Genomic DNA, 19,168 nt, shown 5'->3' with positions numbered 1-19,168 from the left:
GCAAAAACTCTGTAGTGTAGACATAGCTTTGTACTGCTTGAGAGATCTATAGCCCATAGCTTGATGCCAAAGGTACTCTTCCCATCAGCGCTCTTCCCCTCACTCCAGACAAAGCTGGAGCCCAACTCAATCCCCTCCATAGCTGAGAAAGCCTGTGCTCATCAGATTCCTTTGTCTTTTATGAGTGAGGGAGACTGTTCCTTAATCAATGTAAAGCTGTTGAACTAGAAGAATTGGTATATGGGGTTGCAAGTATGAGAATTGTAATCAGAAGCTTAAGGTATTTAGAAATGCTCTAAGGTAAGTGGGGAAGAAAATCAAGAGCATTGGGATTTCTCAGGGACCAAGAAAAAAAGCCCCAAGACCCAGAGTTTGGTTAATTTCCTTTCCATAGGGACAGCTTGACCCCCTCTTATCCATTTACTCAAGAAACTCAAACCACAATGCTTAATGTTCAGTTTAGGTCACTTTCATGTCCAACTTCCTCAAAACAACACAGACAACGCCTTCTCACCCTATTTTTCCTCTTTCCAGGGGGAATATGAATTGGTAGCTGTGAGATGTACGTGTCTGGGAGAGAGAGAAATTGAAGGAGAAAAAACTCCCTACCTGTAGAATCAGCAGCATCTGGACAATGGAAGCTGGGAGCTTTGTTTGGACGAGAGGAAGAATTTCTTCCAATTTCACCTTTAATAAGACCAAGTCTCTGAAGCCAAGCAAGGCAATCTGGCGGATAGTCAATTCCTGACCCTGAAAAAATACAGTTTGAAAATGTGCGTGTGTGTGCATGCACATAACACACACCTGCACGCATGCATGCACACACACACTCACACAGAGCCTGTCTTGCAAATTACTGTTTTGTGCTGTTATGGTAGAACACGCACCAATTGCTTGTCCTTGTGATTCCTTGTACTGTTGAGTAACTGATCTAGAGAGCACCTAATGTGCTCGGTTTCTAATCTATGAGTGACTGACCCCTGAAGTACAGACCTAGTGACAGTCAGGGAATTAAATGAGCCATTCATCAGCAAATGACAGGTATTCACAAGACCCAAACAACCTAATTTAGTTGATTAGTTGATTAGGATTAACGGTCAGAAGCCAAGGACTGGTACAGCCATCTGCATTGCTGCTCCGGACTTAAGCCACACTGGCAAAGCTGGAAGGGGAGGACTTTGCATAGTATGCACCTGACTATACCTGTTGGTGTTCAGTGTCAAGCCCACACCGAACATCAACATTTAGCATTGGAAATTCCAAACACACAAATAAAATGTAATTATTCATTATGTTTATTATTCACTTTAGGCCAGACCAAGACCTGCCCAAGCCTTTCCACTGAGGGTGGCTTTGGCTTTCCAGTGCAAGTAGGTTAAAGGAATGTTTTGTTTTCATTTTTAACATTAACGATAAAGCATCTGCAAAGATTTAACAGATGAAGATGTTGAAATATTTCACAGCATATTTAAACACAATTGAACTCCATCCAACATTCCAGTGCCACAGTAACCCAGCGCTGTGCCTAACATGCACACCACAGTCTACTGTAGCATTAAGCCAACTGCAGCTAAGATTTCAGTGCTCAAACTTTCTTCCCATCCCTCCCAAATGTTTTTCAGTGTGCAGTCCCTCCCTCCTCTCTTCTGAGGGAATTTATCTCTGCCCTATATTCTGCTTTAAGATCTTTTTACAGCGCCCTTAACACAGTTAGGCAAATCTCTGGAGGAAATCAAGGACAGTTAACCATTAATTTAGAATGGATTTAGTGTTGCAATTAATAGCTACATCAGTATGTCAATAACTTAAGACCTATAGCCAAGACTGTTTTGCTTTCTTAAGACATCACAATACTTGTTTGGCAATGCCAGGTATAAAAAGGAGCTGCATAGAGCTATGAAATGTATCTCAGCAATAACATGACACCTTTTTTCCTTTTATTCCTACTGTATCAATGTAATCCAATTAAATTTACTATCTCAGTTCAAACAGTTCAAACAGAAATTCCATAGCAAAGAGAAAGATTTGCTCTTATATTTCTTCATAAGCCCAGCAGGGCAGTCATTCTGACTTCAGCAACTCAGGGTACGTCTACACTTGCTCCCTAGTTCGAACTAGGGATGCAAAAGGTGAGGAGTAACGTTAATTCGAACCAAGGGGTTTAATTCGAACTAACACGTCCCAGAACGCACTTCCTGGTTCGAATCAGCTGGCGAGTGGAATAGCATGCGGGCGAGATTATGCTAATGAAGCGCAGGATATTTAAAACATCACTTCATTAGAAATTTTGGTTGGCTACATTTGCATCCCTACTTCGAACTAGGCAGCAAGCGTAGACATACCCTTCAGAGAGAGAATGTGACTTGTATGCATCTAGTTGGCAACATAGGGGACTGAATATCTTAGGGTCATACCTAGGTGACAGGTTCAAACCTCTCTGAGATGCTTAACTGCCAAAAGTCATGTCCATAGTATGGAAGTTCTGTAGCTTATGGTTGAAGGGCTCCGTTTCATTCCAAGCGGACATTTCTCCCTATCATGAAAGCTCCTGCTACACCCTTAGTTGCATTTGATGGAGGGAAGTCACAGACTGAATATGGGTATGATGACTGACAGGACCCCTTCACTCAAAAAGGTTTCTCCTCAAGCACAGAATCAATTTTGATGAAAGAAATTTGCCAGGCCAGATGTGTGAATACATACAGTTCCTTTCTGCAGGGAGAGGAGACTCTTCTTGTTATTAAGGCAACGGACACAGAATCCAGTGATCTGCGTTCAGTCCCCAGCTCTACCCACAATTCCCTTTGTGATTGTGGCAAATCACTTAGGCTATATCTACATTGGCAATTGAACAACAAAACTTTATCTTTTGTTAACCCCCTGCCTTCCGTCCCCAAAAACAAGTCTTGGTGCGAACAGCACTTTGTCAGCAGTAGCACTCTCCTTCCATCAAAGCTAACCAAGCTTGTTGGGGTAGAAGTTTTTTGTCAGCAGGCAAGCTGTGTCACTAAAAGCAGTGTAGTGCAGTCTTCGCCTTAGACTCTCTGTGCACCAGTTCTTCCTCTGTAAAATAGGAATAGTGCTGCCCAATAGTGCAAGCAGCGTTCCCTATAAGCTGTGCACTGGTGCAGGTGCTCAGAGACATTCAAATGCCACCCGACTGATCAGCAGAATGCCCACAGTTAGATTTTTGTTTCTAGTGGTGCACAGTTGCACATGCTTGGTTGCACATCAAAATTATTCCACATATGGATGGAAAAGATTAGAGGAAACAATGGTTGCAAGGACATGTTTTTGAAGTTCTTGAATACTACTGGGATATAAGCAATAGAAAAGTGTATAAATAAATAAAATACAAAGGATTTTGATTTCCAGCATTCAGCCCTTCATATCATTGACTTTAAAAAGTCACAGAGTTCTGCAGTAACTTTTGTTCTATTTCTCATTATTGAGACACTGTAAAGCAGCAAAGAGATTTTCCTAGTAGAACGCTGGAGCCATTAGGGGAAAAGGATGTCACCACTTAGGAACATGGGATCATTTTTTCTGTAGCCAGGAGAGCTATTAAAAACAAGGAGAGCAGAAGCAATTCCCAGTAAAATGAAAAGAAAGATTCTTCTCCTCAGGATTTTAGTACATTAAAAACCAGGTTTTGGCATCTCACCCTAGTAGATTAGGGCATTCCATGCAGGGGTGATTAGTGCTTGCGAGGGAGAATTTAGTAATTTAAACTTTGGCAGGGGCAAAATTTTGGACTTGGTGAACCTCCCGAGTGCTACCACAAATCACATCTGCCTACTTGTCTCCAGATTGTGTGTGCATATGAGCATGCACACCTGTACACACACAGAGCACAGAGTAAAAAGACTTCTCTGTTACACAATTTCATATGTACTCCACTCCCACATACCTTCTAGCATCTGCAGCAAGTACAGCCAGGAGAGAATAAAAACAATATGTTGGCATGGCTAGCAATCATCTTTAGATAAGTCCTCTCGGCCGCTTTTAGGAAATGCCAACTTTAAACATTGGGAAAGGGCAACCTGCATATGTCACCTGCTGACTTTCAAATGATAAAAGGAAAAATCAAACGTATCTAGAGTTGGCTTTTCCAGGAGCAGAGACAGGCCAAATGGGACGACCTAACATTTCTAAGACTTTCATTCTACTCAGAACAGTTGCTTTTGGTGCCTTTTCCATCCAATCATGACTGAAGAGAAGTTGTAAACATGCTAATTTCTCAACTCTAAGCAGTTAGGATTGCTGGTGCTGGAAATCCCAATGAAAACTATTATTATTTGTATTACAGTAGTGTCTAGGAAGAAAAAATATAGTCCTTGCCCCCAATGGGCTTACAATCTAAGCAAATTAAAGAAGTGTAATATAGATTTAAAATGGAATATCCTTCCGGAGTGCTGCACTTAGCTGCTTAGCCTCATAAACAGGATTTAGAGAGAAACCAGAGTCATATCACTTACCTATGCAGGTACTGTAAATACATAAATATGTGAGACCAAGGGAGAGGCTTTCAAGGGCACAAATGACAGTTAAGTGACTAACTTCAAATTCCAGACCTTCATACAAACCTTTAAAAATTTTCCGCCTGACCTAGACTCAGGATTTGCTCCAGTGACTGACAGACAGTATCAGTGCTATCCCCTAGTACAAATGGGCAAAGCCATTACTTGCAGCAAAGAAGCTACCACTACTGCAATGACTAAAGCATGAATGATAATACTTGGGACAAATCCTCAGCCTAGACAAGGCCCAAGTGCAGTCCAGTGGTATCAGTGCTTAAGCACTGTTTAAATTCCATTGCAGACAGGCTCCAAACAGCTGAAGAGGATGCAAAACATTGCACTCTGCCTTCGGGAGCTAGTTTATCACAGTAGTTCCATCTGTATAGTTCACTGGGAGCCCCTGCAGCCCAAACCACGGTTTAAAGTTTTTAAAACCTGTTTATCCAGCAGAGATGGAGCCTTGATTGCTGTAGAATAGGGATGGACGGGAAGCACCAAGAGACCACGAAGCAGGTGCTGCAGTTGCATTTCTGCCCCATCTCCCAGACTGTATTTTAATCAGGTTTACCTGGACAGGGTAGAATATTGCCTGGAGCGTGGGAAGGGTCTCCGTGAAGAAGTGATCCCAGATTTCAGACAGGATATCAATGCGATCCTTGCCTAAAAGCACAGGAATTGGGAGGGAGAAAAAAACCTTTAGCAATTGTTCAAATGTCCCCATGCTCTTTACCTTATAGGAAAGCATCACAAATTCGCCACATATAAGATCTCCAATCCTGGCAGCCTCAGTTGCATTTTGTTTTGTATTTGTTCACAGCAAAAAAGTGAGAAGGGGAACAAATCTATGATCAGAAACTGCTGAGTCTCTCCCAGCTCTAAGAACACTGTTCCACATGAGATGTAAAAGAACCCAATCAAAGTAAAAGGGTGACACTTTTACTTTGTTGTGCATTAGGTAACAGAGTCTATCTCCGCTGGTCAAGTATGTTGCAATTAAAAAGCACCAAATTACCATTAAGCTGATATTCTACTACAGTCCCACACGGAGAAGCTCTGCCTGTGCATGAAGCAAGCAGGAAGAGCCCAGAGGCTGAGTGAAGGAGCCAATGCGGTACACGTGCCTCTTTAACCAGCTACCAGCGCTGTCCCTACCAATGCTGGTGCCCAACGCAGCCCAGCACTGGTGCCCCACTCCCCTTGGTGGGAGCAGCTACTCTGAAGGGAGAAGGCTGGGAGGCGGGGCAGAAGCTAGGATTCCCAGCTCTCCAAGATCAGACGTAATTAGCTGATACGGTGTCTGGTGTGGGAGAGTTGGCAACCCCTGAGCAGGGCAGGGAGAGAGGTTTACCTGGAGCCTCAGAGGAGCAGTGGTGTCAAGCAGTGCAAGTGAGGGCAGAAGGACTCAGGAGAAGCAGAGGATGTCATACCACTGGCTTGAGAGAAGCAGCATTTTAAAGGAGAAACCACCACTTCTTTCCAGACACTGGGTGCAGAAGGAGTTTGTGCACCTCCTGAGTGCTCTGACCCTTGTGCAACCTTCTTCTGCACCTCCTGAGTCCTCTGACCCATGCTCATACTGCTTGCTGCTGGGCTGGTGAATGGGAGTTGGACACAGCCCACAGGGACATCTAGGGAATAGGGCTGGGGGTTGCCAAACTGGTGCAGAGCTCTTGGGTGGAAGATCAGGGTGAGGCTGGGGCTGGGTGGTTTCATACACAGCACCCAGCTGCATAGGGCACCATAACATTTGGGGCAATCTGGTGCCCCAGATTTCATGGTGCTCCAGATGGCTATATGTTTTGCATATTAGTAGGGACTATCCTGCCAGCTACATTACCTCTGAGATTCTCCCTCCCCCAAATAGAGATCTAGAAACCCCAGAACCCACCCACCTGTGTGATAAACTACAAAGTCATCAGGAGGAGAGCACTTCTTCCACCGGAGAGAGGTTTTAAACTTGGAAACTCACCAGGTTCAAATGCTCCTATTGTAGGTAGGCAGCCACAACAAAAGCCCCAAAAGTCAATGTTTGGATATTTAAAATAAATGTAGACTGAAAGTCATACAACCGAGAACCCATGTGACTGAGTTTTCATATTTCCTACTGATTCTTCCTTCAGCAAGACTGTAGCACACCTGACTTGTGATATAAGAAAGAGAACCTGCAACCATAGGGCCTGATTCTGCAAGCTTTGTCTCCCAGGAGTAAAGGCCTCATTGACTTCAACAGGTTACAGGATCAGGCCCCATATCTGCTTTTTAATGTCAACTGCAAGAATACACCAAAAAATCATCCATTGAATTCACACTATCTAATGAGTGGTGGGAAGAGAGAAGTGGGACCTTGTTATGTACTGAGGATGGAGTGGAGATTAAATGTAACATAAGAATGGCCATAGTAGGTCAGACCAAAGGTCCATCTAGCCCAGTATCCTATCTTCCAACAGTGGCCAATGCCGGGGGCACTGAACAGTACAGGTAATGCATCAAGTGATCCATCTTCTGTCACCCATTCTAAGCCACATGGGCTAATAGAAGTCCTAGAAGGAATTTCCCTCCTGATCAGATTGGCAGAGACCAGCTAGAGGGCAGGCAGGGATGTTCATCTCCCTATCAATCAGTGCAGGGCACAGGTCACTTGAACTAGTGTAAACAGTGAATTCTCTGTAACTTGAAGTCTGTAAATAAAGATTTGAGGACTTCAGTACCGTAGCCAAAAGTATTGGCCCTAATACAAAGAGTGGGTGGGCAAGGTTCTATGGTCTGCAATGTGCAAGAGATCACAATAGATGATCATGATGGTCCTTTTTGGCCTTAGAATCTCTGAGTATATGGACAAGTTTCTGGATCCCTCCCCTATCTGTCTCAGGGCTGAGCTGTTGTAGTGTGCGGAGCTGAAAATAAAAGGAAAGGTAATCCATAGATTAGGGAAGTAGTGTAACTGTGCAAATCCTACAGGAATGTGAAGTGCCACATAAAAATCACACGCTCTGATTAAGAAAAACCTGCACTAAAAACACTGCTGCTCGGCATTCCTTCGTCTCAGAACTGGGAAAGGAGCTCTCTTTTGGAAGTCAAAACTAACTGAGAAGTAGGCACAAGCAGCTCTCGTTGCAGCGACCACACGCTGGATTCTCTGGAACAAAGTGATACATTTATAAAAGAAAGCAGAAGAAAAAAAAATCAATGCTTGGAAATTCCATGAATCATCTGTCTCTTAACTGCATCACAGTGATCTTAACTCTTGTAAGCGCCACGTTTATAAGGCCACTTCAACGAATGAAAGGGCAGCAGCAAGGCCCTTGTCTGTCTAGCTGGAACATCTTTTCCAAGCTGTCAGCAGCCACATGCTGGCACCTTTGTTTCATTTTAATATGATGATGGATGACTCACAAACCCACTGCCAATGGGATCTGAATCACAAATTGGGGCAGTTTTACAAGGGATTTTTGTTCGTTTGGAGTTTTGTTAACTGGTCAATGTCTGTCCTATAGAAAGCAGAGGAGCTGGTAACATAAGGACAGAGATTCCTGTTTAGGTTACTGGGTGCAGGTTACCCATAGTCTCTGCTAGAAATGCTACAGCAGTGCATCCACAGTTCATCTGCTGAAGATGCTCTATGCCACTGGCTAGTGGCAGTCTACACTACAGAGGTTTTATTGGAAAAATGTCCATTTTTCTGAAAAAACTTCAATTATATCCACACTGCAATCGCATTCTTTTGAAAAAAAAATCAAAAGAACAGAAGGGTTTTTCCAACGTTGGTAAACCTCTTTCTACGAGGAAGAAGCCTTTTTCTGAAAGAGCTCTTTTGGAAAAAAGCTTGTGTGGACAGGGAAGAGGAAGTTCTCACGAAAGAAAAGGAAAGAGGAAAAAGCACAGCTACCCTGGTGGCCACTCCGTCCATAGTAATCACAGCTTACATGTGAGATAGCGTCCATTCAGTGTGGACGCTCTCTTTCTAAAAATGCGCTTTGGCAGGGTGGACGCTCTCTTTCGAAAAAAGTTTTTTCGGAAGTTCTCTTCCAGAGAAGTTTCTTCCGAAAGAAGCCTGCAGTCTAGATGTAGCCTGGGAGACAACTCTCCTACTGACATAATAAAACCACCTCTGTGAGATCAGTATCAATGCCTTCAGGAGATGCTCTTCCACCAACAAAGTGCTGTCCACACCAGCATCTAGGTGGGTGTAACTTACATTGTTTAGGTGTGGGGACCCTTAATCACATCCCTCAGCAATTTAAGTTATACCTACAAACACTTAGATATACTGTGCAGACTCCATTCCTCTCAGATTCTCTTTTATGGAACTTGCACCAAAGAAGTGGATAGTAAGTGAAATGAAAGGTGGTCCCTATAAAAGGAGGTTAGTAAACCTTCACACTATAATTACCTAGCTGCTCAATGGCAATCCAGAGGTTGAGGTACCAGCTTAAAAGATAGCAGTGCTAAGGAATCCAGCAGTGCAAGAGTATGCGCCATTATTGTCATTTATTGGCCCTGAAAAACTGGGTCAATGGAGATGCTGGCTTGCTGATGATCAAAAAGGCCACGAAATTGAGTCAGCAGAGCCATTTCCTCCTCCACATCAGGTGTGTTCCCAGATTAGGGAGCACATGTCCTCAAGTGCACTATTGTTATGGTCCCAAGACTCATGAGTTCAGGTCTCTCTGCAAGGTTTCAAACCATCTTAAGACATATTGTAAAAGCGTGTAGGGGCTTAACACTGTTAACAAGCCGGGGCACAGGATTCACGTCAAGGATGGCGCATTTGGAAACTGGTCTAAATCTCACTGCAGTACCATGTGTGAGCCTTCCTGGGGAAGACTGGGACTGATGGAAAAGTCTCAGTCATCCTTCTGACTCAACAAGATCCAACATGCTGCAAGCAACATACAGGCTGGAATACAATGTAGTTCCCCATAGGGTAGCAAGGATGTGTTAAACAATTCAGCTGTATGCTAGCCCAAGCAAGACTTAGTACAAGCAATCTCAGTTGCACAGATAGGGCCTTCAAGCTTCCTGTGGTGTGAATCATTTGGAGATGATGACGTTAGGATAGATGCATCTCAGCTGTCCAAACATCAAAGGCTGACTCACAAGGGTCTCCATGATCCCATTCCAAAATGGTCTCTCTATACTTGCCTTCACACAGCTTAACCTTCTCCTCTATAAACAGCAAGCCCTTCGCGAGGAGCTGGTTCTGCCAAGAGAGAAGAGAGACATGCATTTGTTTTTCCCAAGCAAATAAAATAAACTTGGAAGACAGAGCTTTATGGCTGTTGTTTGTTTGATGCACGGGTGTCTAAAGTTCAGTCAGAGCACTCCTAGAACTAACACTGGACTGGGTCGTGTTAACAAAAGGTATTAACCCCTGTCTAGCCAATAGCTATTCTGTGCAGGACAACAGGTGCAGCAGTTACCTGGACCTTTTCACAAAACAGCTGGATTTCAGGTGAACTAAAGGATGAGCTTGTATTGGGCCACAAGACTGGGAGTCAAGAGACTTTCTGGCACTGTCACAGTCTTCCCATGTGCCCTGGGGAAATGCCATTTAGGGAAGATTGACCAAGATATTTAGACACCTAAAGATGCAGCTAGGCACCTGATAGAATTTACAAGAGTGCCTAATTGTCTTAGACACTTCTATAAATCCCATTAAGCTCCTAGTTACATCCTTAGGTGCCTAAATACCTTGGTAAATCCATCCTTAGGCAGTCTGTGGCTGGGTTTCCCAACCTGCTAGCATTATTGTGAGAAGAAAATCCGTTATTGTGAAATGATTTGAGATTCTTGGATGAGAGGGCTAGGGACAGGTAATGTACATATTGCCGTCTCAGAAAGGCTGTACCCCACCCTAGCATTGCAATTGCACAAATTAGGGAATGTGCCTCCTGATTATAGGAAATACTGAACCATCAGAGCAAAAAGGGCTACTCAGGGAGTACATCTTTCCCAGAGTGCAAAGCACAATCTACTAAGTGATTGTTTCTTTTCATTACCCATAATATCCCGGAGACTCAGCTACTCAGAACAGGCCAGAGTGTGGAAGTCTCAACCTTTGTCTCCGATTCCCCTCAATCAATGGATAAGTAGTGCCAGTCTTAATGTCCAATATACACTATCCACATACATATACCCTTGAAAAGTGCATGAGAACTCAACCCATCAGCTTGAACTCTGCTGCTTGGGCTCTAAGAAGCAAGCATTACTAAGCATGAACAAAGGATCCCCAGTGCTTAGCCTGGGTAGCTTGAAAAGGCACACAGAGCTTGCTCATTATAGAAGTTTTTCCATCTTTTGAAATCGAAGATTAACTTGTGTGTGTATGCTTACCTTCTTTAATCTTGTAAATAAATAATTTCTTTCTTGTTAGCTAAATCTTTAGTCAGTATATTATAGAATTGGCTACAAGAGCTGTCTTTGGTATAAGATATAAAGTGCAATTGACCTAGTGTGACAAGTCATTTGGAATCAGAGTAACCTGAATATTGATAAACTTAAAAACAACAAATGGGCCCACAAAAGCTCATGATACCATCTATATGTTTTGTTAGTCTATAAAGTGCTACCAGACCATTTGTTATTTTTTAAGTTTATCCTGTACAGACTAACTTGGCTACCCCCTGAAGCTTCTGAATATTGATGTGATTGTTGGTTTAAACTTTAAAGGTTTAACTGCATGTATCAGACATAAGAATTTATCCATGTAGGTGAGTGTGTGTGAGAGAAATCTGATCTGTCCATAATGTTGTCAAGGTTAACAAGACACCCCCACACACACCCCTCCCAGAGTTCTCAGCTAGGCAAATCAGTCATTGAATTCAAAATAGGAAGAAGCTCATTCTGCCCTGGAATCTTATGCTAATCTTATGGAAACTTAGCATTTTACATGCTACATTGACTGGTGCCCTAGAAATGACCTTCTTCCCTTGGTATCTTTACTTCAATCTGAAAGCTTGGCAAAGAGAGTTTAAGAAAGCTCCCCTAACACAACACACTCATTAGAAGGGTTCCCCAAATATACATAAAAGGCAGAAATCAGTCCTGAAGTCAGTAATGTTTCCTGGGAAACAAGTCAAGACAGAATTTGCCTCAAGAGGTATATACATGATGGATCCAGAGATGGGTAAGACTGAACTGGACAGCATATATGGGAGCTGCAATGTGGATGGGTTGCTGACATTCTAAACACCATGTTATCTGACCTTGTTCAAAGCAGGTCTAGTTATTACAGTGCTTGAAACACAAAGTAGCTTCAACTTGCAGCCACTTTCACAATGACAAGAGCATCTATTCCGCAATCTATAGATTTGCCAGCACATTGCTCTCCTCCCCTCTTCCCCCTTTGGCATCCACAAAAGTTTTAAACTATGGTTAATGAGACTCATTTGTGCCTCATTTGCAAGCAGATTAAGGGATTCAAACACAGAGGACGTCAGGGCTTCATTCCCTACAAAATTCACATCTCTGGAGCAAACAGAGCTACCCAGATCAGTGTTTACAGAGGTAGCCATGTTACTCTTTTTCAGCAAAAATAACAAGGAGTCCTTGACACCTTAAAGACTAACATGTTTATTAGGGCATAAGCTTTTGTGAGATTCAACTCATTTCCCTCCCCATCCCGTCTCTTTTCTGCTATTTATTTGTACCCTGAACCCCTTACTCCATTCACCTGAACAAGCGATTATGCCCTCGAAAGCTCATGATACCATCTACATTTTTGGTTAGTCTCTAAGTTGCTGCAGAACTATTTGTTTTTTAAATTTTTTCACTTCCTCAGATGCTTTCAGAATCTACGTTAACTTAGGCTGTCAGGGGACTAGACTACTTTAGTCTCCAGAAACAATTTATGCTTTGGGTACATATCACACAGGGCACTCTGTTTCTGCATCATACGACAGCAGCAGTGGGCAATAACCATCTACAAGACAGATTTGATTTACCAGGGTTAACCCTTGGCAGGCCACTGCTGCTGTATTTACCTGCACCTCTGTAGGACCAGGTGCTTGTGGTTCCTGTTGGTCATGGATCGCCTTTCCCAACCAATGGGAGCTGCAGGAAGTGGTAGCCCTTGTACATGCAGAGGCGCAAGTAAATATAGTGGCAGTGGCCTGCCAAGGGCTAACCCTGGCGAACCACCACTGTCTTATTATAGCCCACTTCTGTGCTACAGCCTTGCAAAGGTCAAAGGTTTTTACATAATTTGGAAATGAAATTACAATATGCTTTTTAACAGGGTCAGATAACAGTGTTTTGAATGACAGAAGCAGATGTCATCCAATCCATGCTGCAGCTACAAAGGTTGCTAACTAGGGTGAGTCAAGCATTTCCCACTAAAAAACTTTTTCCAGTGAAATACTGGAAGTTTGAGATGCCCAGGCTCTATTATGTCATTTCTGTGAAGATACTTCTATGCCAACAGGAAAGCCTCCCCCCATAAGCATAGTTAATTCATCTCTGCTAGGGGCACATAATGATGTTGATGGGAGAGTCTCTCCCATTGACATAAGGTTGTCTATACCAGGAGTGGGGGGGGGGGCGTGGGGGGGGGCTAGGTTGGTGTAATTGCAGCGCTTAGCGGTGTGGAGTTCTCAAACCTCTGAGCAGCATAGCTAATTCAGTGTAAGTTTGTAGACCTGGCTCAATTAAACTAAGGTATTTGCAGAACGGGTCTGCTTTCTGGGGGAAAAAATCCAGTTTCTAATGAGGTTATTTTAACCAAAAATCAAACCTTTTTGCAGAAAATCCCACCCCCTACTTTCCAACCCACTCTATTGTGGAGAGGAACATGAGCAACATTGGGAAATAATGTCCCTGTGTGTACCAGGCTCCAGGCTTCCTACACTGCAGATGCTGGAGAGCTTTAATTTTCTCAGAGGTCCCAGAGGGTGAAGACAGGTCCTTCGAGAGACGCATTCACTTGTCTGGATAGATCACTAGAGATTTTGGGTGCAGTTTTAGCCACGTTGGGCCCCACATCCGAGAGAGACATAGTGGGTGATGTAATAGCTTTTATTGCACCAACTTCTGCTGGGGAGAGAGAGACAAGCTTTCAAGCCACACAGAGCCAGGGGCACTAGAACGAGGGGGCAGGCATCACAGGGCCTTCACTTATTACCAGCCATAACGGTGAGCAATGGGGAAGAGTGGCAATGAGAAGTGAGCAGGGGTAGGGTCTTGGGAGGAAGAGACAGCATAAGAGTAGGGTTGCCAGACGGTTTCAACAAAAATACCGGACACACTTGACATTACATCACAATCTACATTACATCTTATTTAGAAAATACTGGACATTTCTATTTTCTCATTTATATTTTCTCAATTTGTTTCCCAAACAGAAAGCTCAAATACTGGACTGTCCGGTTCAAAACGGGACACCTGGCAACCCTACACAAGAGCACTGTCTGAGGCGGGAAGGAGTAGCACAAGGGGCAGGACCTCAGTTCAGTCACATATAGTGCCCCTCCCCATTCCCTTGCGCTTAGTGAGCTTCCACCGCTCCTGCACGGAGCTCTTCTACAGGTCCGGTAAAGGCAACGAGAGTGCTGCAGCTAAATACATGGGCAGTCAGCACATACGGGACAATCCAAGGTGAAGGGATACAGAAGTGGGAAAATGAAAGATACTACTTCACCCACTTTGTCTACAGATTTTGGATCCATTTAGCAGGCAGGTTTTTCTGCTGATTGGTCCAGGAGCTGCACTGCTGCCAAGAATGCTAAGATTGGATACAGATTCAATTTAACCTTCCTCCCCAGATCAAGCACTCCACCAGATACATTTGCATTTTTAAAAATACAGCAGTGTAGTCTACTAAAGAATGAATACACTCTAACAAATACAGAATGAACCAGAACTTATCTAGATTACACATCTCATATTTGTCCCTGGTTGCTATAGGCAACAGAGGGATATAGCCTAGGGGAAAATAATCTGATTCAGCTACAAGCAGGAGCAGACAATGCCTCACTCTAAGAAAGCTTGAAGGAAACACGTCTATATGAAAGGAAGTTAGATTGCCCACCTTCTCTCCTTTGCTATTACAGGAGAACTGTATGCTTGAATAAGAGATTATTCTCCTTCTAAATCAACTTTCTCCTGGATCCCATGGTGAAATCTTAACCTTACATGTTAGGACAACAGAAGTAGCTCTAAGTCTAGTGATGAGTACCAAAAACATTGTGCTACTCCTTCGGGAAGAGTAGATGGACTGGGAGGGAACAAAGCCCTGGGTTAGCATCCAAAGTTAGCAAACCTGGCCCAAATAAATTTGGGAAGCTGTGTGTACGGCAGCAGATACAAACAAATGGATTTACGATGTCTGATAGGATGCTGAGTACAATACATTTTCCAATGGCAGAGACAGAGACAGAGAAAGAGAGAACATGTGTTAGGGATGATAAATATTGACTAATTGACTAATCTAATGTTGATGCATTTTGTACCTCTTCCTCTTCCCTCCTAGCCCCTTGCTGCCTCTTTCTGATAGAGGCAGCAAGGGTTGGGGACGCGACTAGTTGACTAGCCTGTCGACTATTTGCTTATCGGATTGTCAACTAGTTGACTAGTGCTTCGCATCCCTAGCACTTCTGAGGCTGGGGCTTTCTTTTGGATAAAAACTCAAACACTGAATTCTGTCTGCTTTGTATGGACATTTTTGGACTAGAAAGTTTCCAAAGGGAGTCACATGCCTTGCAGTAAAATGCAGTCACTTGTTTGATGACAGCTTCTTTGTCCTAGTATCAAAGCACAGAAGTTTATTTTCTTCAAGAGTGAAAAGAAGTTTCCAATTGTTTCTGGAGATAGAATTTTTAAGTAGGCAGAATACACCTATCTGAGCTGGAAATTGTCCAGGATGTTACAGTTAACACCCAAGTCTTACGAAAGGCATCAGGGAATCTTTAGTGATCACAAGCAGCTTCACATCTTGTCTGTAATATGGATATGCCTGTGGCCACGTTCCTGTTCAAAAAGGAGCGGAGAAATTCTCCAACTAACCAAAGAAAGCAATTAACATTCCTCAACATGCCTTTCTTCTTCTTTACAAAAGAAAATACACGTACTCACAATTAGTAACAACTTTAGGATTCTTTTCTATTCACATTTCAGCACTGGACATGTCCTATATTTTTAAAAGATATTACTCACCAAGGACAAATACCTGTTCAAAATCAACAAGTAGTCCTGTGGCACATTAGGGCACATCTATGCTTACCGGAAGAGCGACGCTCTGAAGGTCGATCTTCTGGTATTTGATTTAGCAGATCTAGCATAGACCCATAAATATATCTAGTATACACATTGTAAATTGAACACCGAGGGAAGCCACCGCTGGCTTCCAATACTCCTGCTTCTGCAAGGAGTAAGGGAAGCCAATGGGAGTGTTTTGCTCCTGTCAATCTCCTACAGTGTGAACACTGCCAAGGCTCGGTTTAAGGTAATCCAACTCCAGCTACGCATTTTGCGTACCTTAAGCAGAACTTCCTGGTCTTCTGTGAACCAGGCTTTAGAGATTAATCAAAATATATATAGTATCATGAGCGTTTGTGGGCAAAATAATCCACTTCTTCAAATGAGCTTGAGCCATATATTGTTAAATCTAAGGTGACATGAGACTACTCATTTTTTTTAAAGTTACAGATTAACATGGCTACCCCTCTGAAACTGTTCAGAAAGTCTCATTTCCATTAAACTCAAAAAATTGAGCCTGTTCCACTGAATTTTTTTTACATCATATTTTATAATTTCTTTAGTTCGGCATAAGCTCCATTACAGGTCTTGGTTTGACTACGTAGCTCTTGTATCAAGTTTTGCAAGGAAACTGACATCTGAGAGGCACAAGTGTCACTTAAAATTGTGTGTCCAGAATTTTTCAGAGGCATTGCTAGTTCCATGCAGCTCCCAACTGCAGATGCACATTTTTCCACTTGTGGGAGGCATTTTAAAACCACAATTGGGCCTTCTTATCTACAGAGTTCATCCCTGACACTCCCCAAAATTCAGCAAGCTGGATGGATATGTGAGTTTATTTTGGCCCAGTAGACAGAATAAGCCACAACACCATGGCTGTGTCTATACCGGCATGAATTTCCGGAAATGCTTAAAACGGAATACTATTCCGTTTTCAGTTTTTCCGGAAAAGGAGCATCTACATTGGCAGGCTGCTTTTCCGGAAAAGCGTCCGTGGCCAATGTAGACGCGCTTTTCCAGAAAAGAGCCCCGAGCGTCATTTTCGCGATTGGGGCTTTTTTCCAGAAAAGACTACTGGGCTGTCTACACTGGCCCTTTTCCGGAACAGTGTTCCGGAATAAGGACTTATGCCCGAGCGGGAGCAGAATAGTTTTTCCGGAATAGCGGCTGATTTTGTACAGTAGAGCATCGTTGCTTTTCCGGAAATTCAAGGGCCAGTGTAGACAGCTCGCAGCTTATTCCGGAAAAGTGGCTGATTTTCCGGAATAAGTGGCCCAGTGTAGACACAGCCTAAGGGTATGTCTACACTTCAGCGCTATTTTGAATTAACTTAATTCGAAATAGTTAATTTGAATTAAGCTAATTCGAATTAATGCATCTGCACACAAAAGCTATTTCAAAATAGCGTGTCCACACTGAGCGGACCCTGAACCGAAGTTAAGGCTGGCCGGAACCAGTGCCGGCAGGGCATCAGGTTAGGACTTAGTGTGTGGGGCTGCTGCCTGAGGCTACTGAACTCCGTGCTTAAAGGGACCCTACCCCCACCCCGGACAGACAGTTTTCAGGGTTCCCCACTTGCTTGTCTACCTCGATGAGGGACAGCAAAGCAGTCCTGTCTTGGAGTGCCCAAGTGCCCGCACTCAGGACACCACAGCACTTGGCCACATGGAGCCAGAGCTGCCCTTGGACACACCGGTGCATCTCGTGGGGTCGTTGCCATCAGCCCGGCTGCACTTGCTGCAGGCTGCCATCTGGGGGTGTCCATCGGGGGTCCATCCCAAGGAGCCCTCAGAGCCACCCTGGTCCTCCCCACAGGGGCTTGTGCCCCATTCCTCTCTTACATCCTTCCACTTACCGCTCCCTAACCCCCCTTCCTGATGTCAAACAAAAGACACGTATGTTCAAAAATAGAAACTGGGTTTATTGAACAAAATTGGAGGGGGATGAACCTCTGGGAAGACTGGGAAAAGGAGGTGGGAGAGGGGAAGAGAGAGGGTGGGAGAGGGGAGGGGGAAACCTGGGAGGAGGGAGCTGGAAGGGGGAAGCAAGGGGAAGAAGGGGGAGGGGAAGCTCAGAGCTCGGGGTTGGGGGTCTCGCCAGACCAACTTGATTTTCATGCAAACCTTCTCCTGGGTTCGCATGTGGCCTTTGGTGGCCAGGCTGGCAGCTATTCTGCCAAAGACAGCCGCATTCCTTCGTCTAGTGCGGAGATCATGGATGTTGGGGACACCCCCCCCCCCCAAAACCTGAATAAGGTCCATGATCTCCACTCTGGACCAGGAAGACACCCATCTTGTCCATCCCCTGTCAGGCTCCTGGGAGCTGACAGACTGCTCCTGGGGAGCAGTGGAGGGCTGGCTGCCAGTGGCTTGCTGGCTCATGTTTTGGGGCCACTGGGTCAGGGTGGCCACTGCTGAATCTGGGCTGGCAGGCTTGGAGCTGGCACAGGCACTGTGGCCAGGGTCTATCCCTTTAATGGCTCCAGGGCTGGGGGAGAGAAGAGTATGTTTTCCTGGTTGTGCCCAGAGTGGCCATCAGGGCTCCCTGGGAAGGGCTGGAGGCCCCCTATTTTGAATTAAGTGTCTACCCAGCACTTAATTCAAAATAGCTATTTCGAATTTGATGTTACTCCTCGTAGAATGAGGTTTTCCAAATTCGAATTAAGTGCTCCACTATTTCAAATTAATTTCAAAATAGTGGTTTGCATGTATAGACGCTATTAAAGTTCATTTGAAATAATGGCTGTTATTTCTAATTAACTTTGTAGTGTAGACATACCCTTAGAATCAGAAGCACAATCCAGAGTATTTGGGGGTTGTTTCACCCCTGCCCTGGTACCTTACAATGCCTGGCAGTAGCACGTCCTCCACACCACGCACAACCTACCGGCATGCAAGCCATACCTTGAGAGTGTCTGGGTATGTCTACACTACAGCGCTAATTCGAACTAACTTAGTTCGAATTAATTAATTCGAACTAAGCTAATTCGAACTAATGCATCTAGAACTAAAAACTAGTTCGAATTAACATTAAGTGGACCCTGAACCGGGGTTAAGGATGGCCGGAAGCAGTGCCGGCAGGGCATCAGAGGAGGACTGAAGAGCATGGAGATGCTGTCTCAGGCTAGCCGAGGGTTGTGCTTAAAGGGTCCCGACCCCCACCCAGGACAGACAGTTTTCAGGGGTGCCCCACTTGCAAAGCAGTCCTGGCTTGGATTGCCCGGAGTACCCACACTGCGCACATCACAACACTCGGCCATCAGACCGGCTGCACTTGCCCCAGGCTGCCATCTGGGGAGAGGGGGCAATTGGGGGGCTGCAGGAGAGCTTCCACCCCCAGAAGCCCGCAGAGCCAGCCCAGTCCTCCCCATCGGGGGCGCGTACCCCATTCCTCCCTCACCTCCTTCCACTTACCCTTCCCTAGCCCCTCTTCTTGATGTACAAAATAAAGGACAATTG

At 44.4% G+C, this 19,168-nt stretch overlaps 1 protein-coding gene across 5 annotated transcripts in view; it reads right to left on the bottom strand.

Annotated features, from left to right (window-relative positions):
* The window catches only part of PRR5L (proline rich 5 like), a 67,356-nt gene that overhangs the window by 15,969 nt on the left and 32,219 nt on the right, over nt 1–19,168 (bottom strand). For all 5 annotated transcript variants that reach the window (XM_014574248.3, XM_014574245.3, XM_075927493.1 and 2 more), the window contains exons 5-7: nt 9,663–9,720; nt 5,089–5,180; nt 610–750 (exon numbers count right to left, since the gene is read on the bottom strand). In XM_014574248.3, coding sequence (XP_014429734.1) covers nt 610–750; nt 5,089–5,180; nt 9,663–9,720 — 291 coding nt within the window. The remainder of the gene's footprint in view (nt 1–609; nt 751–5,088; nt 5,181–9,662; nt 9,721–19,168) is intronic.

Source organism: Pelodiscus sinensis, chromosome 4 (assembly GCF_049634645.1).
Source record: "Pelodiscus sinensis isolate JC-2024 chromosome 4, ASM4963464v1, whole genome shotgun sequence".
Taxonomy (NCBI): domain Eukaryota; kingdom Metazoa; phylum Chordata; order Testudines; family Trionychidae; genus Pelodiscus; species Pelodiscus sinensis.
This window is presented reverse-complemented; position numbering and strand designations above follow the sequence as displayed.